This window comes from Erinaceus europaeus, chromosome 2, assembly GCF_950295315.1.
Source record: "Erinaceus europaeus chromosome 2, mEriEur2.1, whole genome shotgun sequence".
NCBI classification, from domain to species: domain Eukaryota; kingdom Metazoa; phylum Chordata; class Mammalia; order Eulipotyphla; family Erinaceidae; genus Erinaceus; species Erinaceus europaeus.
The window spans coordinates 43,970,521-43,996,946 of NC_080163.1; the positions used below are offsets into that span (position 1 = coordinate 43,970,521).

At 38.4% G+C, this 26,426-nt stretch overlaps 1 protein-coding gene across 7 annotated transcripts in view; it reads left to right on the forward strand.

Annotated features, from left to right (window-relative positions):
- MATR3 (matrin 3) overlaps positions 1–26,426 on the forward strand; it is a 38,637-nt gene that overhangs the window by 9,147 nt on the left and 3,064 nt on the right. For 2 of the 7 annotated variants that reach the window (XM_016185775.2, XM_060178918.1), the window contains exons 2-14: positions 4,941–6,026; positions 10,631–10,692; positions 11,475–11,516; positions 12,144–12,256; positions 13,053–13,105; positions 15,620–15,745; positions 16,100–16,225; positions 16,355–16,522; positions 19,340–19,471; positions 19,864–19,907; positions 19,995–20,364; positions 24,372–24,738; positions 25,235–25,356. In XM_016185775.2, the coding sequence (XP_016041261.2) occupies positions 5,115–6,026; positions 10,631–10,692; positions 11,475–11,516; positions 12,144–12,256; positions 13,053–13,105; positions 15,620–15,745; positions 16,100–16,225; positions 16,355–16,522; positions 19,340–19,471; positions 19,864–19,907; positions 19,995–20,364; positions 24,372–24,738; positions 25,235–25,356 (2,637 nt within the window). In that variant the 5' untranslated portion in view covers positions 4,941–5,114. Of the gene's footprint in view, positions 1–4,937; positions 6,027–10,630; positions 10,693–11,474; positions 11,517–12,143; positions 12,257–13,052; positions 13,106–15,619; positions 15,746–16,099; positions 16,226–16,354; positions 16,523–19,339; positions 19,472–19,863; positions 19,908–19,994; positions 20,365–24,371; positions 24,739–25,234; positions 25,357–26,426 lie in introns of those variants that run through there. The other 5 variants (XM_060178935.1, XM_007517542.3, XM_060178942.1 and 2 more) reach the window with 4 other exon arrangements.

Sequence of the window (26,426 nt, forward strand, 5' to 3'; positions counted from 1 at the left end):
TCAACCCAGGAGTGGTGACAGCACATTAGATACACAAGGATCCCCAACTATACACACACCTTTTTTTTTTTTTTTTTTTTTAACCAAAAAAATAAGAATTAAAGTCCCTTTGGTAGTAGATATCTTCTTGGGAGCCCGGAACACCTGGTTGAGTGCACAAGGACCCAGGTGTGACCCCCCACCTTCAGGGGGGGACGCTTCATGAGCAGTGTAGCACATCTGTAGGTGTCCTAAGGTTTTTTTTTTTAATGTTTATTTATTCCCTTTTGTTGCCCTTGTTTTCTTATAGTTAATTACTGATGTCCTTGTTGGATAGGACAGAGAAATGGAGAGAGAGGAGAAAGATAGACACCTGCAGACCTGCTTCACTGCTTATGAAGCGACTCCCCTGCAGGTGGGGAGCGGAGGGCTTGAGCCGGGATCCTTACGCTGGTCCTTGCACTTTGGTTTGCACCACGTGCGCTTAATCCACTGCACTAACGCCCAACTACCAACTTAACTATTTTTAAGACTTATTATTATATGAAAAAGAGCTAGAAGTCTACTATAAGATGATGCCAAGGGTCAAACTTGAGACTGCTAGAGTCTTAAATCACACAGATTTGTATTCTAACATCTGAGCTGCCTCCTCAACCCATGAAACTTACTTGAAAATTACTTTGTGTGTGTGTGTTTGGCTTTTTTTTAACTTTTTTTTTCCCTTTTGTTGCCCTTGTTGTTTTATTGTTGTAGTTATTATTGTTGTTGTTGTTGGATAGGACAGAGAGAAATGGAGAGAGGGGGAGAGAAAGACACCTGCAGACCTGCTTCACCGCCTGTGAAGCGACTCCCCTGCAGGTGGGGAGCCGGGGTTCGAACTGGGATCCTTATGCTGGTCTTTGTGCTTTGCACCACCTGCGCTTAGCCCGCTGTACTACAGCCCGACTCCCTTTTTTAAAACTTAATGAAAGGCCAGAGCACTGCTCAACTCTGGTTTATGGTGGTGCTGGGGATTGAGCCTGGGACCTCATATTCTGAGGCATGAAAGTCTTTTGCAGAACCATTATGCTGTCTTTGCTGCCCAAAACTTTTTAACCATACAGTAGGAAATGTTTAGACTCTATTAAAGGGGGGAGGGGTTTTGTTGGGCGGTGGTGTGCCTAGTTAAGCACACATAGTACTATGCAAGAACCTGGATGCGAGCCCACGCACTGCAACTACATGTAGCAGGGACACTTCACAGGCAGTGAAACAAGTCTTTCCCTCTATATCTACCCTCTCCCCTCTCAATTTCTTTCTGTCCTGTTGAATAAAATGGGGGAGGGGGAGTGGCCACCAGGAGCAGTGGATTTGTAGTGCTGGTGCACTGAACCCCAGTGATAACCCTGGAGGTAAAAAAAAGTTGTAAGCCTAATTCAGAATTGGGATATAAAAAAAAAAAGAATTGGGATATAAAGTTGTAGTGTTTGTAGTGTACAAATATGTGTTTATAAAGGTTACTGAGGGGTTGGGGTCAATATGGTTATGCAATGAGACTCATGCCTGAGGCTCCAAAGTCCCTGGTTCAATACCCCCCACCACCATAAATAAACCAGAGCTGAGCAGTGCTCTGGTGTAAAAAAAAAAAAAAAGTTACTGGGGATAATATTGGTTGGTGTTTTTTGTTCCTTTTTTAAATTTTTTTAATATTTATTTTATTTATTCCCTTTGTTGCCCTTATTTTATTGTTGTAGTTATTATTGTTGTTGTCATTGTTGGATAGGACAGAGAGAAATGGAGAGAGGAGGGGAAGACAGAGAGGAGGAGAGAAAGATAAGACACCTGCAGACCTGCTTCACCGCCTGTGAAGCAACTCCCCTGCAGGTGGGGAGCCGGGGCTCAAACCGGGATCCTTATGCGGGTCCTTGTGCTTTGCGCCACCTGCGCTTAACCCGCTGCTACAGCCCGACTCCCTTGTTCCTTTTTTTTTAAAAAAAAATATTCCCTTTTATTGCTCTTGTTTTATTGTTGGATAGGACAGAGAGAGAGGAGGGGAAGACAGGGAGAGAAAGACACCTGCAGACCTACTTCACCACCTGTGAAGTGACTCCACTGCAGGTGGGGAGCTCGGGGCTCAAACCAGGGTCCTTACTCTGGTCCTTGTGCTTTGCACCATATGCGCTTAACTCGCTGCGCTACTGCCCGGCTCCCTTGTTTTTGTTATTTTTACCAGAACTCTGCTCAGCTCTAATTTATGGTAGTGGGGTTTGAACCTGAGAACACTGAAAGCGAAAGATTCTTCATTGGTGGCTATTTGGAATTTATGGATAGATTTCAAGAGGGGTAAATTTTATTTTGTGGGGAGTTGGATGAGTAGAGTGAGAGCACTGCTCAACTCTAGCATAAGGTGGCCTCTGGTTTCTTCGTCTTGCCAAATTCTGTGCTTTTAGTAAGCTTAACTCTTCCCTAATCCTAGATAGATTTTTAAATGTGTGGCAAAGTGGGGTTTTGGTATTTCATTGCAGGCAAGTTATGTCAAAGGAGAATAGTTTTCATTTATTGACCTGCTATAATTTACTATGAAAGGCAACTTGGAAAATCAGAGTTGCTAATCTTTTAGTAATTTATTAAACATCTCAACATTGTGTTTTCTGAGGTCCCACTTAAATGAGCCTTTTAAAATGTCTTGTTGGTCTTGTGTTACTCTGACCATATAGACCAAAGGAACTGTTTTCATAAATATTCTCTCAGCAGTGCTGTTTCCCTCAATTTCTTTGTTGTAATATATTCATTTTGTTCGATGACTGATTTAAGATTGCTTTTTGTATTCATGTCCTTGTCTTGGGGCTGTATTTAAATTGAGTCTCAAACATTTAAGGTTATATGTAAGAGATTACAAATTGTCGTGGGATTTACGTTGTTTGCTGTTTTTTTCTGACATCCATTTTGTTTTGTCTTAAGGTTATCATCTTTTACCTTCTTAATCTTGCCTTTCTGCAGATCCACCATTTCATGTACATGTAGACCCATTCACCATTTTCGTATGTGTTTAACAGTGAAGAGAAATCGGGAATTCTGATCCAGCAAGCATTTCCTTAACGTGTCAGGTTTTTTAAGGTTTGCACATGATAATGTTCACATTATATAGTTTCCTTGAGGGGAGAAAGAGAGTTGAGTGTTTTTTTTCAAGACTGCATTTTCATTAACACGAAACTGTGACCATCACATGAAGAACAAAGCTATGACTAGTACCTTCATGGCTGAGATTTTTAAAGACCCTCTAAAGCTTTTTTTAAATTAATATATATGAAAACTTAGAGGGTTTTACCAGTGTTTACACTGTGTTTCAACCATCATTCTGTATGGCATTTTTATACATATCAAAAATATACTTCCAAGGTAGTCCACTTAACTCTTGTCTATTAATCTTACCTTTATGTCTAAGTAGTTTACACAGTTGATCTCATCTATAACTATCAGTAGTTTCTTTGGTGTCTTTTCTCAAATTCATCTTTCTTGGTATGCAAAAACATCTATAATTCCAGTCACCTCTGACAGCATTTCTGTCTTTTTAACTTTGTTACATTCTTTTTGTAAAATCTGAGTCTTACCTGTAATTTAAGAAAAATAACTTTCTTTACCACTGTATTCATCCACTGTTTCTTTGCCTTGAGTATATCACTGGTGGAATTGGTCCTATAATAGAGTTGTATTGAATTATTGTCTCATTTTTGCTGTAATAAAGTTTAATATTAAAGTGCCATTGTTGGGTGGTGGATAATGAAACATAAAACTTAAGTGGGCAGTGCTTAATACAGTTTTGTGACAATTTAAGATTTAACAGTCTGTAGTTATGATTACATAAAATTGTTTCATCAAGGGCACCAGTTAATGTACATCGTCACGTTTTTATGAGACTTACATGCAAATACTTTGCAAATTCTGATGTAACTTTCTATGGTCAAAATACTGGTTTTTAAATAAAACAAAAGTAATTCATCCTGAAATACATCTTGAGGAGGGATTGTATTCAAAATTGAAATTTTGCAGGTAATCAGGCTATTCTTGTGTAGATTTTACAGAATTCTATGTAAGCATGATTTTGTTTTTATTTTGTACCTGCTCTGAGCTCTAGAGGTGCTCTAGCCCAGAGCATTAAATTTGTGATGATAGATGTTAACTTGGGGTGTTTGCTTCTTTAAATCACCAGTACTTGGGTATTTTCTTGGATGGTCTCCGATTTCTTTAGTTGCCATATTTAGTTCTCCTTACCTCCTAAGATTAGAAATGAAATAAGCACTGCCGATAAAGGATGGCAGTAAGAAGCAGTTAGTTATGACTTTAAATGGGTACAGAAATCCTTGAACTATAGAAAGTCACTTATTTTTCTTCGCATCTGTCTTTATCTCAAATTGATTTTGATGCATAAACTTTCAACTGTTGTGTTTGGTCTTAGGTCTTATACTAGGTGCTTGATGCTTATGCTTCATTTACTTGTGATTTTACTTGGTTCTTTCTGATAGTGGTAATAGATCTCATTTTCTGAAGCGGAATGCAACTGATTCATCTTAGACTTGCTGACCTTGATTTTTTTGTTTTTGTTTTTGTTTTTTTTGTTTTTAGTCTTCTCCTGGAACTTAAGCATCATACTATAGGATGTATTTTTATTCTTCTAAAGAATATTTCCATCTATATTTTTATTGAAATTTTTATGTGCTCAGACATCTAACACTTCATTTGAAATGTTTTTTAATTCAATAAGAAATTCCCTTAAGTAGCTACACTTTAGCAAAAAAACTACTTTTTAAATATCTATATGCAGACTCTGCATACCTCTGGAATCTAAGATATGTAATAAATTCCTTGTAAGTTTGAGATCTTAAGTGTTTTTTTTTAATCAACATGATGCATAAGTTTTTTTCTTAAAAACAACAGCATCTACTTAAAGGGATATATGACTAAAATTGCTTATTTTTCTACAGAGTTGTCTGCTGGTTCTCAGCTTGAAGAAGATTCTACAGTCCTTATTGATCCTTTTTCTTGGCGTAACCATTTTTTGAAGCAAAGTTAACATAGTTTTCTAGTTTGAGCTTTCTTTTTGACCATCTTGATTTTTTTTTTTTAAATCTATAAACTAGACAAGAGATAGATCTACAATGTCCAAGTCATTCCAGCAGTCATCTCTCGGTAGGGACTCGCAGGGTCATGGGCGTGACCTCTCTGCAGCAGGAATAGGCCTTCTTGCTGCTGCTACCCAGTCTTTAAGTATGCCAGCATCTCTTGGAAGGATGAACCAGGGTACTGCACGCCTTGCTAGTTTAATGAATCTTGGAATGAGTTCTTCATTGAATCAACAAGGAGCTCATAGTGCACTGTCTTCTGCTAGTACTTCTTCCCATAATTTGCAGTCTATATTTAACATTGGAAGTAGAGGTCCACTCCCTTTGTCTTCTCAACACCGTGGAGATGCAGACCAGGCCAGTAACATTTTGGCCAGCTTTGGTCTGTCTGCTAGAGACTTAGATGAACTGAGTCGTTATCCAGAGGACAAGATTACTCCTGAGAATTTGCCCCAAATCCTTCTACAGCTTAAAAGGAGGAGAACTGAAGAAGGCCCTACATTGAGTTATGGTAGAGATGGCAGATCTGCTACACGGGAGCCACCATACAGAGTACCTAGGGATGATTGGGAAGAAAAAAGGCACTTTAGAAGAGATAGTTTTGATGATCGTGGTCCTAGTCTCAACCCAGTGCTTGATTATGACCATGGAAGTCGTTCTCAAGAATCTGGTTATTATGACAGAATGGATTATGAAGATGACAGATTAAGAGATGGAGAAAGGTGTAGGGATGATTCCTTTTTTGGTGAGACTTCGCATAACTATCATAAATTTGACAGTGAGTATGAGAGAATGGGACGTGGTCCTGGTCCCTTACAAGAGAGATCTCTCTTTGAGAAAAAGAGGGGCGCTCCTCCAAGTAGCAATATTGAAGACTTCCATGGACTCTTACCGAAGGGTTATCCCCATCTGTGCTCTATATGTGATTTGCCAGTTCATTCTAATAAGGTGAGTTAATGCAAAAGATACTTCTTATTTCTTTTACATTGTAGTGCCTATTCTGTATTTACCTATATCTTTTAATCTAATTCTGTAGTCTGATGACACTGAGTTGGTCAAGAAATTTATACCTTTTGAGAATACTTATTTTATTTGGAAAGTGATTGTTTTTGAGCATTTTAAACCAGGGCTTTACATTAATGGACTCTGCCTAGATCACTTCTAGCCACAAAGCTGTCATCCACTGGGATTATCTTGTTGGTTTTTGGCATCCATATGTTCTTCTTAATCATATAATTTAAGCAGGTTTTTTTTTTTGTCTGCTTTGTTGAATTGCTTTAAGTATTATTTATTTTTGCAGTCAATGTGCCTCTGCCATTCAGGATGCTAGATTTCAGCTCCATCTGTCTTGATTGCTGATTTGTATGTAGTAAAGATGTATTCTTGAACAATTCTCTATTTTTCTTTATCTGTGGCTACAGGGAAAGAGTTAATGTAGAGCCCTGGTATTTTAGTGTGTTTCACATTGTAGATTAGTTCATCCTTCCTTTTTTAATTTTCCTTAACATAAACTCATGCTATGAAATTTTTCATCATTTTTTTCTCCTTTTCCACAACTTCTTAAACACACTTCAGATTCACTTTTTATTATTCCATGTTGCATCTGTCCCTCTAGAGCCTTGGAAAAATCAACAACTGCACCCTAATCTGTGTTCCTCAAAAGCATATTCTTTTTCTGGTTCAGACTTCTGGTATACTCAATTGAGAGGGGAAAACAAAATAAACAAAAAACCTAATTCTCCTTTACTTTAATCATCACATCTGGTAAAATGGAGACTTTTTAAAAATGCCCTTTTAAATATGAGGTTCTTTCTCTTTCAAGGTTTTCAGTGTACTCATTTTTTCCCCCACAATAGTGTGCTTGACTTTAAGTCAACATTATAGCACTCCACTTGTTCAGTCTATCTGTGACCATCCATTTTTTTCCCTGATGTGTTGAGTGGACGGTATTGCTACCATGTAATTGGTTGGGTGATTACTGTTGGCAAGGAATTTTCTTTACAGAAACATCTGAAATGATCATTTTCTTTCCATATCTATTCCTTTTAAGTACATTTTCAGTGAGTTTTTGTTTTTTTTACTTTTTAGAGAATTTAGAGATTTTTGTAATGCTCTGTTTAAAAGTATTACCAAATATTTCCTTTTCTGTGTTTGGAGCTTAGTGTTTTTGTCTCAGATAATTAAAAGAAGGGACATTTGTTTGGATTTACAATTAAATGTACTTTGAAGAAGTAGGTAAATCTTAGCTAAATTACAGAAATCTCTTGAATTAATGTTTAAATAGCCTGAGTACAATGAACATTTTTAGTTCATACCTAAACAAAATAACATCAAACACTAAATTTAAGTTAATAGATTAATTTTCACTTAAGAAGTAAAGCCCCAAATTTGTTGGCTATACTAAATACCTTAATGAATATATTTGTATTCAAGTTTAGATTTAAAACCTAACTTTTTTAGTTTTAGGTCTGAGGCTAGTTGATTTAATGAAAGAGTCCTTAAGTTTACACAACATCATGCTGCCACCTGTCCCGCCCGCCCCCCCCCCCATTTATTTACCTGATTGCAGACTTGGCAGTATTCTCAGATAGTATCTCTAAATTCTAATTTCATTGTCTAAAATGAAAATTATTCTGGTGGACTGTTATGTTGGAAGCCTATCCTCACTTTGAGCAGTAATTTAACTTTACTGCTTGCACATTTCAGAAAAGTACTGATTAAGGAAATGTTTAATTTTATATATTGTTTTCTCAAGTTTTTGCTGCCTTTTAGTTCCTAAAGTTCTTGATGAAACTAGATTTAAGAGTAAGATTTCCCCTACCCTAGTGCAGAAGGTACTATTTTAACCTATAAGTAACTATTTTACCCCAGCCAATTTGGGTATTCTGTCACAGTATTGGAAACATCAGAATTACTAAGTATTCACTTTTAGTAGTGACCATTTGTCTCATTTTACAGCTAATTTTAAAGCAATTTAGATGAGAAAAAAAAATATTGTGGTAAAACTAGATAATGAGTTTTTAAATATTTCATCCTGCTCTCTGGTATTGCTGCATAACTTGGAAAATCTGCTCTTTTCACTTAGTGGTAATGTTATTCTTACATGATCAAAACTTCTTCTTACTATGAAGTAAACTTTTTCGATGAAAAACATGATCTAACTTGTCATTATTTTTGACCAGTGATTCTCAAGGATGGTGTTGCTTTTACTTCTATCTAGGTCATTTAACTTCCCTCATGTTCCTTTCACTTAAAATTGTCCACTACAGCCTTTTCACTTTCTTGTCACTTGAATTTATATTTTCCTTTTAGTATTACTCCAGAAGCCCTTAATGATTCTTTATTCTCCAGAAGTGTTTCTCTAACTTGTCCTTTCTTTTTCACTAAGAGAGACATCAACGTGAATGTATTTTTCCTATAGAACTTCTGAATTCAGAGAGTGAATCTTTTTCATTATTAATCTGTGAGAGCTCTATATAGAACCCAAGTATATGTTTGTTTTAAAAAGCTACACAAACACTTGATATTTAATCCTAACTTTTTAAATCAAAAGAGTAAAAGGTCTAATACATGATAAGTAGTGGGTGTGTTTGGTTCCTTGATCTTGGCCTTCCTTGTGGGACTTTGAAAGACATAACACACTTAATGTAAATTAGAAGTTTTAAAGAGCATGGGGATTGAATATAAACACTCTCTAGATAACCCTTTCCATCTCCGATTAATTAGAAGAAAAAAGTCTGAATATTTTCACTTCAGAAAATTCCAATCCCTCTTCTGAGTTTTATGAACTTTATCTGTGGTGCTTCTTGCTTGCAGCCATTTTTAAAGTGGCCTTCAGTAAGTCCGTGGTCTGTTGATTTGCAAGGACAACTTTTTATATCCCAAATATCTGATTGTAGAGTCAGCTAGAGCAATGTCTTCTAATTCCTTAGCTACTAGTCATTATCTTTTAAAGACTATCAAGCTTTGGGAGATAGCTCTCCAAGTTCTGAGAATTACTATTCTGTTTGGAGTATGTTTCTTCTTAGTTCTTATATGGGATTACGGCATAAGAATGTGTGTAAATTGTTAAAATAGAAATCCGTTTTTATAAATTAGGTTCCCATTTATAAAATACCTTTGTGAATGAAACTTTTCAAAAAGGTATCTCTTGTAATTTGGTTCCATATTTAGTTTAGCTGTGAGAAACCCTTTTAAAAAGACTGCCTGACCATGTCTTATACTCCAAATATAATTGTATTAAGTAATGTGGGTGGCCTCTTTTTTTTTATTAAGGTACCTCATTTTCTGGGTGTGAGAACAGTACTTGTGAAGAGTAGAATAGTAACAAGAAAATAGGTTTATAAACACTGAAAGAATGTGGGGATTTTTGTTCTTTTTAGAGCACTTCTCTGTGCCTGGCAATGTTCTTATAAACAGCTTACCTTTATTAACCTACTCTTCACAAAACCCTAGGAGAATAATGAAATCACAATGAATTTAAATAACATTGGGTTGACAGAAAAGTCTTGATGCATTTTTGTATAAAAAAAATACATCATGACTTTTTCAACAACCCAGCATACACTGAAGAGTCACATAGCAAGTGGCACATTAGGCAAAGTCTAGGCAGTTTGTCATCCTACCTCTCCTAACTCTTTATTGCCTAAAATAGTGATCATTTACAAGTGGATTTTTATCTAAGGGGAGGAAAATTTATTTGCTTAAAAATAGGAAAAATAAAAAGGGTGGGGGAGAGAGAGCTCAATGATTATGAAAAGGGAGGGGAAAAAATTCATGGCTGATGCTCCAGGATCGCAAGTTCAGTCACACATACCACCAGGAACCAGAGTTGAACAGTGCTGTGGTAAAATGAAATAAAAAAGGAAAAATAATCCCTTTAGGTTTAAAATAACCAGAAAAGAGCAAAACACAATACATAAAATTTGTAAACAGGAACTCATGAAATCTCTTTGGAATTCTTTAGAATTTTGAAATTTTTTGGACAGTATAATGGGAGCCAGATGGGGAGCATTTTAAGTCTTCATAGTTACAATACATGTGAGACACACCTCAGTGATTGTATGATATTAAAAAAGATTCCATTTTCTAAGTAATCAATTGCAATTACATATTTTCCTAGAAGAAATAGACTCAAGTATAACTATTTTATCCCATGGAGAGTGCTATAGGACAGATGAATGCTATGACATAAATAATTCAATTTGGTCCACAACAATAACAAAAAATTTAGTGTCTTACTGATCTCAAGGCCAGTTACTGTTTTTTTGTCTTGTTTTGTTTTGTTTTTTATTTTTTCTGTAATACCTTTCCATGTCAGGCCCATTAATATGTCAGCCCAGGTTATCCAGTTTTTCCAAGAATGTGCATTGCGTATTTGAGGGCAGGATCAAGCAATAAGGATTCATATAAGTGGTTTTAAATAAAGTGTAGTTGATGGGTTGCTGTTTGTACAGCCTGTGATGTTGCATATAGAATAACACCCTAACTTCTAATGGTTCAAAATAAAATGTTTTGGTTTTTGTTAATTTTACTAATTTACTTTGCTGCAGGAGTGGAGTCAACATATCAATGGAGCAAGTCACAGTCGCCGATGCCAGCTGCTTCTTGAAATGTAGGAGTTTGAAATACCTTTAAAGCATCCTTATTGTGAATCAGAAGCCTGCCACTAATTGGCATTTGGGAGTTTATCATTTACTTGTAATACCCATAGTATTGTTTTTGCATAATTGATAATGTTCAGGCAATGCTAATCACAAACCAAGTAACTAGTTTTGGAATCTTACGTGGAATATTGTTTGCAGTAATGGTAATACTTTGTTATTTAATCTATATAGGCTAAATAAAGATTGACCTTTTTAACTTGAGTTAACAATGTTAAATAGACTTAAAAGAAGACAAGCAAAATTCTTCTAAATGTATTTTATATATATTTTTGTAGTGATTTATAGAGTTATAAAATAATGTATTTCTTTTGAAATACCTTTAGTTTTGAGTTTAAATTACTGGAATGAAATGTAAAGCCTAAAGTTTCCCTGTCTCTCGGCAGCACACAGTAACCATTGTTGACTGGACTGGCATTTTTCACTTAAGCATAGTTTATGAAATGGACTGTTTTTTCTGCTACCATAACCTGTGAATATCTTAGTGGATAAGTAGAGTGATCTGATCACATGAATTCACATGAGTGATTCAACCTTCTTTACAAAAAAAGTACTATGATCAATCTATTTCTGCTGTCGGTATTTAATATCAGAGAAGGAAAATCTATAGTCTTTCTTTGGAAGCGCCTATATGTGCTTTAAATCATTATCAATAATCTCTTATATTAAAGGCCAAAGTTACTTTGTGGGGAGATGGTTTTATTTTAAAGTTAATTTTCTGGTCTTTTTAAAGCTACCCAGAGTGGAATCCTGACAATGATACAGGACACACAATGTAAGTTAAGTTTTTTAAGCTATTCTTTGTAGTGGAGATCAATATAAGGAATTAAGGTTCAACTTTCAGCATTTCAAAGAAATATATATGTATGTTTTTGGTTTTTGTTTGTTTTTTTACTAAATGAGATACTAGTAAAACTTCACTGGGCAAAAGGACTAGGCAGTGATGCACCTGGTTGAACACACATTTTACCATACATGAGAACCTGGGTTCAAGGCCATTCCCCACCACCAGGGGAACGCTTCACAAGCAATGAAGCAGTACTGCAGATGTGTCTCTCTCCCTATCTCCCCATTTTTCTGTGGTATCAAATTAAAAAATTATAATTTAAAATATCACTGGGCAAAAGAATTTTTAGGAAGTATGTTATGTGATGATTTTTATTATTTGATACTTATTTATGAGAGAACCAGTATCACTCTGATGTCTGTACTGTCGGGGGTTGAACTCGGCAATTTATGCTTTGACTCCAATGCTTTTATCTACCTCCCAGGCCACATACTGCTGTTTTTATTTTTCCCTGGTTACTCCACACATTAAATGCCCTCAAAGATCAAGGTAATCATGATCATCTGAGAAGTGTTCTCTTCTGACTTGCTTCTTTATCATGTTTCACATTACTAGGGGTGATCCCTTCATGTTGCAGCAGTCTACAAACCCAGCACCAGGAATTTTGGGACCTCCACCTCCCTCATTTCACCTTGCGGGACCAGCAGTTGGACCAAGAGGAAATCTGGGTGATGTAAAATTTGTTAACCTCCCTCCCCCCCCCCCCCCGAAAAAAAAGAAGAAAACCTGTACCATAGAAATTAAAGGGGCTGGGTGGCGGCATACTTGGTTAAATACACATGTTAACAGTGTGTCAGGACTCAGGTTCAAGTCCCTGGTCCTCACCCACAGGGGGAAAGCTTCACAAGTGGTGAAGCAGTCCTTAGGTGTCTCTCATCCTTTCTGTCCATCCCTCTTGGATTTTCTGTCTCTATCCAATAAATAAGTTAAAAAAGAAAATAGTGGGAGGCGGGCGGTAGTGCAGCGGTTAAGTGCAGGTGGCGCAAAGCGCAAGGATCAGCATAAGGATCCCAGTTTGAGCCCCCAACTCACCACCTGCAGGGGAGTCACTTCACAAGCAATGAAGCAGGTCTGCAGGTGTCTGTCTTTCTTGCCCCTCTCTATCTTCCCCTCCTGTCTCCATTTCTCTCTGTCCTATCCAACAACAACATGAATAATTACAACAATAAAACAACAAGGGCAACAATGGGGAATAAATAAATACTAAAAAAAAAAAAAAAGAAAATAGTTTTTAAAAAGAAATTAAATACAGTAATTTTAGGCAAAAGAAGGTTCATTAAAAGGCTATTCAAAATAACAAGGAATGAAAAAGCATGGTGTTCATAGGATATTTGTAAGATGCTTTCTTTTGTGTTTGAAAGACATTCCCTTTTCAAATTTTTATAGCATTAATGTTTTTTATAAGAATAAAAGCATTTTCTCCAGGGTATATTTTAAATTTAAAAAATACTTTCCCCTTTAAAGGTGCTGGAAATGGTAACCTACAAGGACCAAGACACATGCAAAAAGGCCGAGTGGTCAGTATCACTGCTTGTGTGTGTGTTGTTGTTGTTGTTTGTCTTTGTTTTTAAATTTTATTATTTTAGAATGGTGGGGGGGCAGGGCACTGCTATCTCCATCACACTCTGCTCTTTAAGATTTTACTTATTAATGAGAGAAGAAAGAGAAAAAGAACCCGAGTATTCCTCTAGTACATATGCTGATGGGAATTTAACTCAAGACCTTATCCTTGAGAGTCCAATGCTTTATCCAGTGCGCCACCTCCCAGACCACTACAGTATTCAATTTAAATATCAGTGCAGGGGGCCAGGCAGTGACACACCTAGTTGAGTGCACCTGTTATAATGCACAAGGACCCAAGTACAAGCACCCAAGTCCCCTCTTATAAAAAAAGGTTAGGCTAGGCAGTGGTTCACCCACTTAAACACATACACCACCATATGCAGGGGCTCAGGTTCAACCCCACTTCCCAACTGCTTCATGAATGGTGAAGCAGGTCTGGAGATGTCTTCCTCTCTATTTCCTCTCTCCTTAATTTCTCTGTCCAGTCAAATAAAAATAGGGGGTGCTGGGCAGTAGCACAGTAGGTTAAGCACACATGGCTCAATGTGCAGGGACCAGCGAGCATAAGGATCCTAGTACGAGCCCCGGCTCCCCACCTGCAGGGGGTTACTTCACAAGCAGTGAAGCAGGTCTGCAGGTGTCTTTCTCTCCCCCTCTCTGTCTTCTCCTCTCAATTTCTCTGTCCTATCCCATAATAACAGCAGCAGCAATGGCAACAATAATAAGGGCAACAAGATGGGAAAAAATGTCCTGCAGGAGCAGTGGGTTTGTAGTGCAGGCACCAAGCCCCATCAATAACCCTGGAGGCAAAATAGAAAGAAAAATGGTTGCAGGGAGCTGTAGGTCCATAGTGCTGGCACTGAGCCCCAGCAATAACCCTGGTGGCAATAAAAAATAAAAATCAAATCAAGGAGTCGGGCAGTAGCACAGTGGGTTAAGCACACGTGGTGCAAAGCTCAAGGACCAGCTTAAAGATCCTGGTTCGAGCCCCTGGCTCCCCACCTGTAGGAGAGTCACTTCAGAGGTGGTGAAGCAGGTCTGCAGGTGTTCTTTCCCCCTCTCTCTTCCCCTCCTCTCTCCATTTCTCTCTGTTGTCCTATCCAACAACAGTGACATCAATAATAACTACAACAATTTAAAAAAGGCAACAAAAGGGAATAAGTAAACAGATATTAATTTTTTTTTTTTTTTTAATGAAACCCAGATCTGTGACCTTCGTAGAATCACTGCAGTTTCCAGTGGAGGAATGGGGACATAGAACTCTGGTGGTGGGAACAGTGTGGAATTGTATTCCTATTATTTTGTAAATCATTAATTTAAAAAGTATGAATAAAAAGAAAGCTTTTTTTTGTTTGTTTTTTATTGTTGTAATTGTTGTTACTGATGTCCTTGTTGGATAGGAGAGAAATGGAGAGAGGAGGGGGAGAGAAAGATAGACACCTGCAGAGCTGCTTCACCGCCTGTGAAGCCACTCCCCTGCAGGTGGGGAGCCGGGGGCTTGAACCGGGATCTTTATGCCAGTCCTTGCACTTTGCTCCATGTGCGCTTAACCCGCTGTGCTACCACCCAGCTCCCTTTTTTCTCTCTTTTATTGGATAGGACAGAGAAATTGAGAAAGGAGGGGGAGATAGAAAGGGAGAGGGACCAGGTGGTGGCACACCTGGTTAAAATGCAGTAGGACCCAGGTTCAAGCCCCCAGTCCTCACGGGGGGAAAGCTTTGCAAGAGGTGAAGCAGTGTTGCAAGTGTCTCTCTCACCCCTTCCCTCTTGATTTCTGGCTCTACCTACCCAATAAATAAATGAATAAATATAATTTAAAAAGATATATTACTTTAAAAAGGGGGGAGAGAGAGAGAGAAAGAAATAGACTTGTGGACATGCTTCACTGCTTAACAAAGCTTACCCCCTACAGGTGGGGAATGGGTCTTGAACCCCAGTCCTTAATGCATTACTGTATGTGTGCTTAACTAAGTGTGCCACCACCTGGCCCCAGAAAAACTGTAAAAAAAAAAAAAAAAATCAGTGCAGAGGGGTCTGAGAGTGGCTCACTTCATAGAGCATACTTATTACCCTGCCAAAGGATCTGTCTCAAGCCACTGGTCTCCATCTGCAAGAGGGAAGTCTCATTAGTGGTGAAGAAGTGCTGCAGGTGTCTCTTGCCTTCCCATATCAGTTTCTGTTGGTTCTATCAAAGAGGTGGGGGTTGTTTGCTATGAGATACGGATTCATTGTACAGGCACCCTGCAATCATTCTGGAGGCAAAAATAAAATCAGTATAGAAACTGTTTTCTAAAACATTGAGGTTTAACCCCAATTACTGATTTGCCATGTAGTTTTTAATTCAAGTGCTAAGATTTTTTAAATGTTGAATCCATTTTGATTAATTATCAACCAAAAAAATAAATAATGTGACCTGTTTTATCCTGCTTCTAAAGAGACTTGACTTTTTTCCCCCCCTTAATGGATAGGAAACTAGCCGAGTTGTTCACATCATGGATTTTCAGCGAGGAAAAAACTTGAGATATCAACTGTTACAGCTGGTGGAACCATTTGGGGTCATTTCAAATCATCTGATTCTAAATAAAATTAATGAGGTATATATTGAAATAATGTATTTTCTAAAGTGTTTATATGATTTTGTATTAGAAAACCAAACTCTAAATGTGATCTTAAATTCTCAGCATGGAATGTAAACATTAGAAAAAATGCTAATCATTGAAACATATCAATAATATTAAGTGGAGTGCTATAATACAAACTGTAAAAGAATAATCTATGAGAAGCTATTTCAAACTTCTTACTAAAATGGTACCAAATAATACTTAGGTTAACAATGCTGGCTTCATTCTTTTAGAATTGTGAAATGAATTTAATGATTAAGTATATCTAGAATTATGTTGGACAGCACTTGGACTATTTGAGGAATAATCTTTTCTGTACAATTTCAGGCATTTATTGAAATGGCAACCACAGAAGATGCCCAGGCTGCAGTGGACTATTATACAACCACACCAGCATTGGTATTTGGCAAGCCAGTGAGAGTTCACTTATCCCAGAAGTATAAAAGAATAAAGGTAATTTCTCTGTTTGTTTCAAATTTGTATTACCCATTTAATATACTACTTTAGCATTTATTAGTTTTAGCTGTTTAAGAATTATATTGTACCTACCAACATTTGACTTTTTCTCCCCTTTCCCTTAAGAAACCTGAAGGGAAGCCAGATCAAAAGTTTGATCAAAAGCAGGAACTTGGACGAGTGATACATCTCAGCAATTTACCACATTCTGGCTACTCTGACAGTGCTGTTCTCAAGCTCGCTGAACCTTACGGGAAAATAAAGAATTACATATTGATGAGGATGAAGAGTCAGGTAATAAGCATGTGCAGCTTTTGAATAAGATTTCTCATAAAGTTTTTGTTGTTATGGTGTTTTATCTAACCAAGGACCTTAGATGTACAAATTTTACAGTCTGACCACTGAACCCCCTCTCCGGCCACTGATTCCTCACCCCATTATTGCCAATTCTTGATGCCTATATCTCCAAACTGTTCCCAGCAGCCTTCTTTCCCCTACCACCCCTCCCCTCTCCTTACGACAGAAGAAATAGCTGCAGCACTGCTTCATCTTTTAGAAGCTTTGCTCCCCCACTCACCCCCTTTCAGGTAGGGCTGGGATAATATGTGCACTTACCTATTATGCTACCCACTCAGCCCCACTTTGACACTGTTAATGAACTTTGCATCATATGGATTTTTTTTTTTTGTATTTGTATAACATAGTTAACAGATAAAATTTCAGAATTGGAACTCTGAGTCCATACTTCCTCTCAACAGTGTCTCAGTGTTTTGCAAGCATTGGACTATTGAAGAAATTTTGGGGGAGTTGGGTGGTAGTAAAGTGGATTAAGTGCACATGGTACCAAGAGCAAGGACTGGCACAAGTTTTCTGGTTCGAGCCCCGAGCTCCCCACCTGCAGGGGGGTTGCTTCATAGGCAGTGAAGCAGGTCTGCAGGTGTCTGTCTTTCTCTCCCCCTCTCTGTCTTCCCCTCACTCTCCATTTCTCTCTGTCCTATCCAATAACAGCAATGACAACAATAATAATGACAACAATAAGGGCAATAAAATGGGGAAAATGGCCTCCAGAAGCAGTGGACATAGTACAGGCACCAAACCTCAGCAATTAACCCTGGAGGCAAAAAAAGAAAAGAAATTTTTTGGGGGTGAGGTTAGATAGCATAATGGTTATGCAAAGAGACTCTCATAACTGAGGATTCGAAATCCCAGGTTCATTCCTGTGCCCTACCATAAGCCAGAGCTGAGCAGTGTTCCATCAACCAGAGAACTGCTCAGCTCTGGCTTATGGTGGGATGGGGAAATGAACCTGTGACTTTGGAGCCTCAGGCATGACCATTATGCTATCTACCCCCACGCTAAAGGAATTTTTTAAAATATTTTATTTACCGTTGTGAGAGAGGCCAGAGCATTGCTCAGCGCTGACTTATGGTTGTGCTGGGGATTGAACTTGAAACCTCAGAACCTCATCCATGTAAGATTTTTTTTTCCTTTTATTGCCCTTGTTTTATTGTTGTAGTTATTATCGTTGTTATTGATGTTGTTGGATAGGACAGAGACAAATGGAGATGAGAGTGGGAGAGAAAGACAGACACCTGCAGACCTGCTTCACTGCCTGTGAAGTGACTCCCCTGCAGGTGGGGAGCAGCCAGCTCGAACCGGGATCCTTACACCGGTCCTTGCGCTTTACGCCACATGTGCTTAACCCTCTGTGCTACTGCCTGACTCCCCATGGAAGATAATTATGCTGTCTACACAGCCCAAGGTTTTTTATTTTGTTGGTTGGGGATATTTTTGTTTTTGTTTTGTGTTTGTTTTTATTGATTTTCCCTTTTTGTTGCCATTGTTGTTGTAGTTATTGTTGTTGTTAGATTATTGTTGTCGTCGTTTTTAGATAGGACAGAGAGAAATGGAGGGAGGCGGGGAGACGGGGAGAGAAAGACAGACACCTGCAGACCTGCTTCACTGCCTGTTAAGCAACTCCCAGGTGGGGAGCTAGGGTCTCAAACCGGGATCCATACGCTGGTCCTTGGCTTTGCACCACGTGCGCTTAACCCGCTTCACTACCTCCCAACTCCCTGGTTTTTGTTCTTTATTTATTGATTGATGAAAATGATAGGTGGAGAGAGAACAAACCAGACATCTCTCTGGTACATATGCTGCTTAGGATTGAACTGAGGATCTCACTCTTGAGAGCTCAATGTTTTATCCATTGAGACTCAGTTCCTTTATCACAAATCGACCACTCCTGGTAACCATTCTCTCCCCTCTCCCCCCACCTTTTTTTTTTTTTTTTTTTTTACTGATTTAATAATGATCAGTAAGTCTGTTGGATAAGAGGGGTATAATTCCCACCACCAGAGAGCTGCATCCCATCCCCTCCATTAGAAGCTTTCCTATTCTTTATCCCTCTAGAAGTATGGACCCAGAATCATTAGAGGGTGCAGAAGGTGGGGTTTTTTTGTTTTTTGTTTTATATATATATATATATATATATATATATATATATATATATATATATATATATATATGACAGAGAGAAATTGAGAGGTTATGGGTTGATAAGAGAATGACAGCACTCAGCACTGTTTCACCACTCTTGAAACTTCCCCACCACCACTTCCCACAGATGGAGACTAGGCACTTCAAACTGGATATGCTACTTCTCCGCCCCTCTTAAGGAGCTTTTAAAAGTATATGATTGGGAGTCGGGGCAGTAGCGCAACGGGTTAAGCACAGGTGGCGCAAAGTGCAAGGACCACTTTGCAAGGAGCAGCCTAAGGAACCAGTTCGAGCCCCCGGCTCCCCACCTGCAGGGGAGTCACTTCACAAGCGGTGAAGCAGGTCTGCAGGTGTCTTATCTTTCTCTCCCCCTCTCTTCTCCTCCTCTCTCTATTTCTCTGTTGTATCCAACAATGACATCAGTAACAACAATAACCGGGATCTTTATGCCGGTCCTTGCACTTCGCGCCATGCGCTTAACCCACTGCGCCACCGCCCGACCCCCTCTTTTTTAGTTTTTAATCCTTTTAAGACTAAATTTTCATATTAAATGGATAGGGAGAAAAAAATCAAAAACCAGTTCTCTGAAGAAGTCTTTTTTTTCCCTCTTAGGCCTTTATTGAGATGGAAACCAGAGAAGATGCAATGGCAATGGTTGACCACTGTTTGAAAAAAGCCCTTTGGTTTCAAGGGAGGTGTGTGAAAGTTGACCTGTCTGAGAAATATAAAAAACTGGTACTAAGGGTATGTAATGCTTTTCATCATCATACTAAAACTTATTTTCATATATTTCATGCTGAAACATTTTTACATGTTAAAATTATAGGATTTGTTAATAGGAGGTAACAAACCTTTTCTGGGCTTCAGTCAAAAAAATTTTTTTTTAACCTGGTATGTGTAGGAAATACTTTTATTATTCAATCAGTTCTACTACCAAAATACATAAGTGAGTTGTGTCACTGCTATATTAAAATTTTGATTGTGTTGAGCTGTACACAGATAAAATTCTTAGTTGGTTACTGAAACTAAATTAATTTGGTTGATATATCATACAAACACCAATTATTGGGTGATTGTATATTCTGCAACTAGATATATTTGTGTACGTTTAACGTATGCAAAATTTTGTCTTACAGATTCCAAACAGAGGCATTGATTTACTGAAAAAAGATAAGTCCAGGTAATTTTGGTTTTGTGTGTGTTCACACTAGCATATAACTTTTGTCTATCACATAAAATTAAGGTGTTTTTTTGTCTTTTATTCCAGAAAGAGATCTTATTCTCCAGATGGTAAAGAATCTCCAAGTGACAAAAAATCTAAAACTGATGGCTCCCAGAAAACTGAAAGTACAAGTGAAGGTAAAGACCAAGAAGAGAAATCAGGTGATGATGGCGAAAAGGAAACCAAGGATGACCAGACAGAACAAGAACCCAACATGCTTCTTGAATCTGAAGATGAACTACTTGTAGATGAAGAAGAAGCAGCAGCACTGTTAGAAAGTGGCAGTTCAGTTGGAGATGAGACAGATCTTGCTAATTTAGGTGATGTGGCTGCTGATGGGAAAAAGGAGTCTTCAGAAAAAGCTCTGAAAAAAGATTCAAGTGCTTCAGCAGCTGCAAAGAAAAGACTTAAAAAGGTAAGAGGTTGTGTGTTGATCTGCTTTCACAGAATACTAGATTGGGTAATTTTAATTATATACCCTAGAGGTCTAAAGATCATAAGTAAGTTATATTTAGAGAAATCATTTATAAACCATGATATTTAAATCTAAACTCTGCAATAAGTAAATTAAGTAGGACTTGTATAGTTACACAAAAAGTTAACTTGAGGGAGTCAGGCGGTAGCACAGTGGGTTAAGCGTATGTGGTGCAAAGAGCAAGGACTGGCATAAGGATCCTGGTTCGAGCCCCCAGCTCTGCACCTGTAGGGGAGTGCTTCACAGGCAGTGAAGGTCTGCAGGTGTCTGTCTTTCTCCTCCCCCCACCCCACCCCACCCCCGTCTTCCCCTCCTCTCCATTTCTCTCTGTCCTATCTAAATACAACGACATCAGTAACTACAACAATAAAACAAGGGCAACAAAATGGAATAAATATTTAAAAAAGAAATTTTTTAAGATAACCTGAAGTAACTTTATTAGCTCTGAGGTCCCAGGTTCAATCCCTGGCATCACCATAAGCCAGAGCTGAGCAGTCCTCTTTATTTATTTATGTATTTATTTATTTTATTTTCACTTTGTAGAGATGAGTATTGAATATGAAGAATTTTTAGAGGGTTGGACAGTAGCATAGCGCAGTGGGTTAAAAGTGGCACAAAGTGCAAGGACCCATATGTGGGTCCCAGTTCAGGCCCTTGGCTCCCTACCTGCAGGGGAGTCACTTCACAAGTGGTGAAGCAGGTCTCTGCAGTTGTCTCTTTCTCTCCCCTTCTCTGTCTTCCCCTCCTCTCGATTTTTCTCTGTCCTGTCAATGACAGCAACAATAATGACAGCAATAAACAACAAGAGCAACAAAGGGGGGAAATAGCCTCCAAGAGCCTTGGATTCAGACACCCAGCCCCAGCAATAACCCTGGAGGTAAAAAAAAGAAAAGAAATTTTATGGGCAGGGATAGATAGCAAAATGATTATGCAAAGAGACTGATGCCTGAGGCTCCAAAAGTCCCAGGTTGAATTCCCCCACACCACTGAGCTAGAGCTGAGTACTGCTCTGCTTTAAAAAAAAAAAAAAAAAAAAAAAAAAAGTTAAAGGATTAAGCGCACGTGATGCAAAGCGCAAGGACCATTAATAAAAATCCCAGTTAGAGCTACCGGCTCCCCACCTGCAGGGGAGTTGCTTCACAGGCGGTGAAGCAGGTCTGCAGGTGTCTTTCTCTGCCCCTCTCTCTTACCTCCTCTCTACATTTCTCTCTGTCCTATCCAATAGCAACAACAACAGTAACAACATAATAGCTACAACAATAAAAAAACAACAAAGGCAACAAAAGAGAATAAATATATTTTTTTAAAAAGTTAAAAAAAAAATGAGGTTGTGCCAAGTGGTGGTACACTCAATTAAGTGCATGGATCACCATGTGCAAGGACCCAGGTTCAAGCCCCTGCTTCCCACCTATAGGTGAGGCATGCTTCATAAGCAGTGAAGCAGTTTTGTAGGTATCTACCTCACCCTTCCCTATGTCCCCTACCTTCTCAATTTCTTTGGGGAGGACCACTGAGGGCCTTAGAGTTGTACCACCACCAAGCCCCAGCAATAACCCTGATGGCAATAAAGAAAAAACGAATTTTTCTGAAAAATCTTAAGCCATATCACTTATTTGATAGCTTTTAAATATTTATCTTAGGACATGTTACATACAAACATGGGACCTGGTGATGACACACCTGATTGAGTGCATCTGTTAACATGTTCAAGGACCTGGGTTCAAGACCCTGGTCCTCCCTCGCAGGGGAGAAGCTTCATGAATAGTGGAGTAAGGCTGACGGTGACTTTCTATATTTACCCCTTCACCTATCAACAGTAAGACAAAAGGTCCATAGACTATTGACTACCTACATAAGAATTTCAGCATTTGGGACCAATTGGTGGTGCACTTGAGTGAGTGTACATGTTTTAATGTACAAGGGCCTGGGTTCGAGTCCCCAGTCCCTACCTGCAGGGGGAAGCTTTGCCAGTGGTTAAACAGTGTTGTAGGTGGTGTCTCTCTCTTCCTTTCTGTCATCTCCTGTCCTCAATTTTGGGCTGCCTCTATCTAATAAATAATGATAGTAAAACTTTTTAAAATTGGAGGATTTTTTTTTCCTTTTGTTGTTGCCCTTATTGTTTTTTATTGTTGTTTTAGTTGTTGTTGTTATTGATGTCATTGTTGTCAGATAGGACAGAGAGGAAGGGAAGACAGGGGGAGAGAAAGATAAGACACCTGCAGACCTGCTTCACCACTTGTGAAGCGATTCCCCTGCAGGTAGGAAGCCAAGGACTCAAACCGGGATTCTTATGCCGGTTCTTGCTCTTCACACCATGTGTGCTTAACCCACTGTGCTATTGCCCAACTCCCAAAATTGGAGTTTTTGAAGTCTCTTTGGTTAGATGGACCTTTTCTTCTTTAGTGGAACCAGGGCCAGAAAAATAGTTTACTACTCCTGGGCCCTTTTTCATTTAGCTACATAGGCAAGGTAGAGGAAAACACTCCTTGCTTGCTAACTGTGTTATGGTAGTTCCTCCAATATGGTGCTGGGGCTCTAACCTCGGTTGCATCCATGGCAATAGGCACCCAACCCTGTAAGATTTCTCTCCAGCCCATGTTAAATGGCTCTTGACATGAGGTTTTTGTAAGCCTATTCCATTGATTTATTCTAATCAACATTGAATATTAGGTAATTTAATATTTCCCTCCAGATTTTGGTGACTTAGTCAAATAAGTTAAGAATACTTTTTCTGGGGAGTCGGGCGGTAGCGCAATGGGTTAATGCAAAGCTCAAGGACCAGCGGAAGGATCCGGGTTCGAGCCCCTGGCTCCCCGCCTGCAGGGGAGTCGCTTCACAGGCAGTGAAGCAGGTCTGTATGTGTCTGTCTTTCTCTCCTCCTCTGTCTTCCCCTCCTCTCTCCATTTCTCTCTGTCCTATCTAATGATGGCGACATCAGTAATAACTACAACAACAATAAAAAACAAGGGCAACAAAAGAGAAAATTAAAAAAAAAAAATTTATGGGGGCTGGGCGGTAGCACAGTGGGTTAAGTGCAATAAGAAGGGCAACAAAAGGAAAAACATAGCCTCCGAGAGCAGTGGATTCATAGTGCAGGCACCAAGTCCCAGCAATAACCCTAGAGCCAAAAAAAAAAAAAAAATTATTGGGCTGGGGAGATAGCATAATGGTTATTCAAAACAAATGTAAGTTTCATGAGGGGAAAGTGAAGTTAATGCTCCAGAACTTGATTTTTTTCCATTAATGTTTATGAAGAGTAAGATTCATCTAGTAGAAACTTGATCACTACAATTTTATTATTTATTTAAAGTTTCGTTTGTGGGGACCAGGCGGTTGCACACCCGGTTAAGCGCTCATGATGCTAAGTGTAAGAACCCGGTCCCAATCTGCAGGGAGGGAATCACTTCACAAGCGGTAAAGCGGCAGGTCTGTAGGTGTCCATATTTATCTTTGCCTCCTTTTTCAATTCTCTGTCCTATCCAATAAAATGGAAAAAATGGCCACCAGAACAGTAGATTCATAGTGCAGGCACTAAGTCCCAGCAATAACCCTGAAGGCAAAAAAGACAAAATAAAATTATTTATTTATTTATTTATTTATTTGAGAGGGAGAGAACCAGATAAATATTCCAGCACATGGCAATGATGTGGATCAAATCCGGGATCTAACATTTCTAAGACCAGTACCCCAGCCACTTTGCCACACCCCAGACCACAAACTTGATTTTTTAATCACTTAGATTGAGTGGTCTGAGGCCAGTACATTAATACATTCCTGACAGCATAGTAATCTGAGAAAGCGTAGCAAGTGAATGCCCTTAAACCATTTATCTTTTGCTGTCTATGAGAGAATAAAGACAAAGACGCTATCCCTTTTCCTTTAAGTAAAACAAATGGAAGGGATGCTGCAAGATAATTGTTGCAGAGTAAATTTGTCTTTCTTAACAGCGTCGTTTCCCAGGGAGTATGGAAGGTTTTGTCACTCTAGATGAGGTTGGTGATGAGGAAGATTCGCAACTTCAGAAACTTCATAAATCGGGCATGGCATTTAAATCTGGTGACAAAAATGATGATGGTTTGGTTGAAATTAAGGTGGAGAAGATCGAGGAACTTGACCAAGAAAATGAAGCAGCGTTGGAAAATGGAATTAAAAATGAGGAAAATGCAGAACCAGGTGCTGAGTCTGCTGAGAATGCTGATGACTCAAACAAAGATACAAGTGAAAATGCAGATGGCCAAACTGATGAAAGCAAGGATGACTATTCAATTCCAGATGAGTATAGAATTGGACCGTATCAGCCCAATGTTCCTGTTGGTGAGATTTAAGGCTTTGTTCTTTCCCTCTCATCTTCTCTCAACTATTCTTAGAATAAGACCTTTTAATGGATTGCACATAAATAAGCCCTGGCTGCATTTAATTTTGTTTCTATGCAGAACAATTTGTAAAATTTGATATTTGCTCTTACCCTCTTAAACATTTTTTGACTTTTAAGCTATTTTTATTAGTATTCCACACTAGGTTCTCTCTTCTCAAAGGTTTCTTTGAATTTCATTCACATAACTTTCTCTTTTGTTTATCTGTCTTTGTTCTCTTTTGCTTTTTAAAACCGACAACTAGGTGGGACTTTCCATCATTTGAGTATAAACTATTAACTAATAAATGTCTTGTTGTTTTGTTTTGTTTTAGCTTAGGTCATACTGGACTTCTCACAATTGTTATCACATTCAAATATATTGACAGGAAGAAAAGAGATTGAAAACACTAAGCCTTTAGTTTACTGAATTTGTAAGAATGTATGTTTGTGTTCTAGGTATAGACTATGTGATACCTAAAACAGGGTTTTACTGTAAGCTGTGTTCACTCTTTTATACAAATGAAGAAGTTGCAAAGAATACTCATTGCAGCAGCCTTCCTCATTATCAGAAATTAAAGGTAAGGCTGAATCTAAGAGAGGAGAGTTCTTTTCTGAAAATTAACAAGCCATATAAGTTTATGGGAAGTAGAATATGTGGACCCAACACAATGTTTTTCCCAAAGCTGACATTTTTCTTACTTTAATGATAATCTGTAAGTCACTTAACTCTAGAACTACCTATTCAGTTCTTTCTAACCAATGAGCATTTAGCAATCTCTAACCATCTTATAAATTAAGTACTCAAATTATACTTTGTATACAAATTATATACTAAAATTAAAAACTAATCTCTTGTATAGATGATTCTGGAAGTCAGCAAATGAAATGCTGTGTTGTCAGAAAAGTCATGACACATTTTTGCATAGAAAACTCAAAGTTTTTGTGCTCTGGGAAGTGGCACAGTGGATAAAGCATTGGACTCTTAGGGGTCAGGCAGTGGCATGCCAGGTTAAGTGCACAAGGATCTAAGTTCGAGCCCCTGATCCCTACCTGCAGAGGGAAATTTTTGAATGGTGAAAGCTGGTGTCTTGTTTCTCTCCCTATCTCCCCCCTCTCAGTTTCTCTCTCTCTCTGTCCAATAATAAATAAAAGCATTGGACTCTTTTAAGCGTGAGGTTACAAGTTAAGTCCCTGGCAACACATGTATCAGAATGATGCTTTGGTTCTCTCTCTCCTCCTAGCTCATTAATAACCAAATAAGGCATTTGAAATAAATCATTTAAAAAAAACTAAAGTTCCATGACATTTCATTTTAAACTATTTGAATGAAGTAAGTGCTCTGTTCACTATTTTATACCTACCAGTATATAAAAGGATAAATGAATAAATCATGACACAAATAAGAAGGGAGAGACAGAGAGGTATCTGCAGCAGTGCTGTTTGACTGTTGGTGAAGCTTTCCCCAGCCACCACCACCACTGCAAGTGGGGACCAGGGGCTTGAACCTGGGTACTTAAATACTAACATTTACACTCAACCAGGTTTCCACTGACCAGCCCAAGAATGGCAAATTCCTATTTTGAGATTAATGGGCTTGTTTTTGTTTCATTTTTTTCCTCTCTTCCTTTCTATCTCTAGTGATATAAAG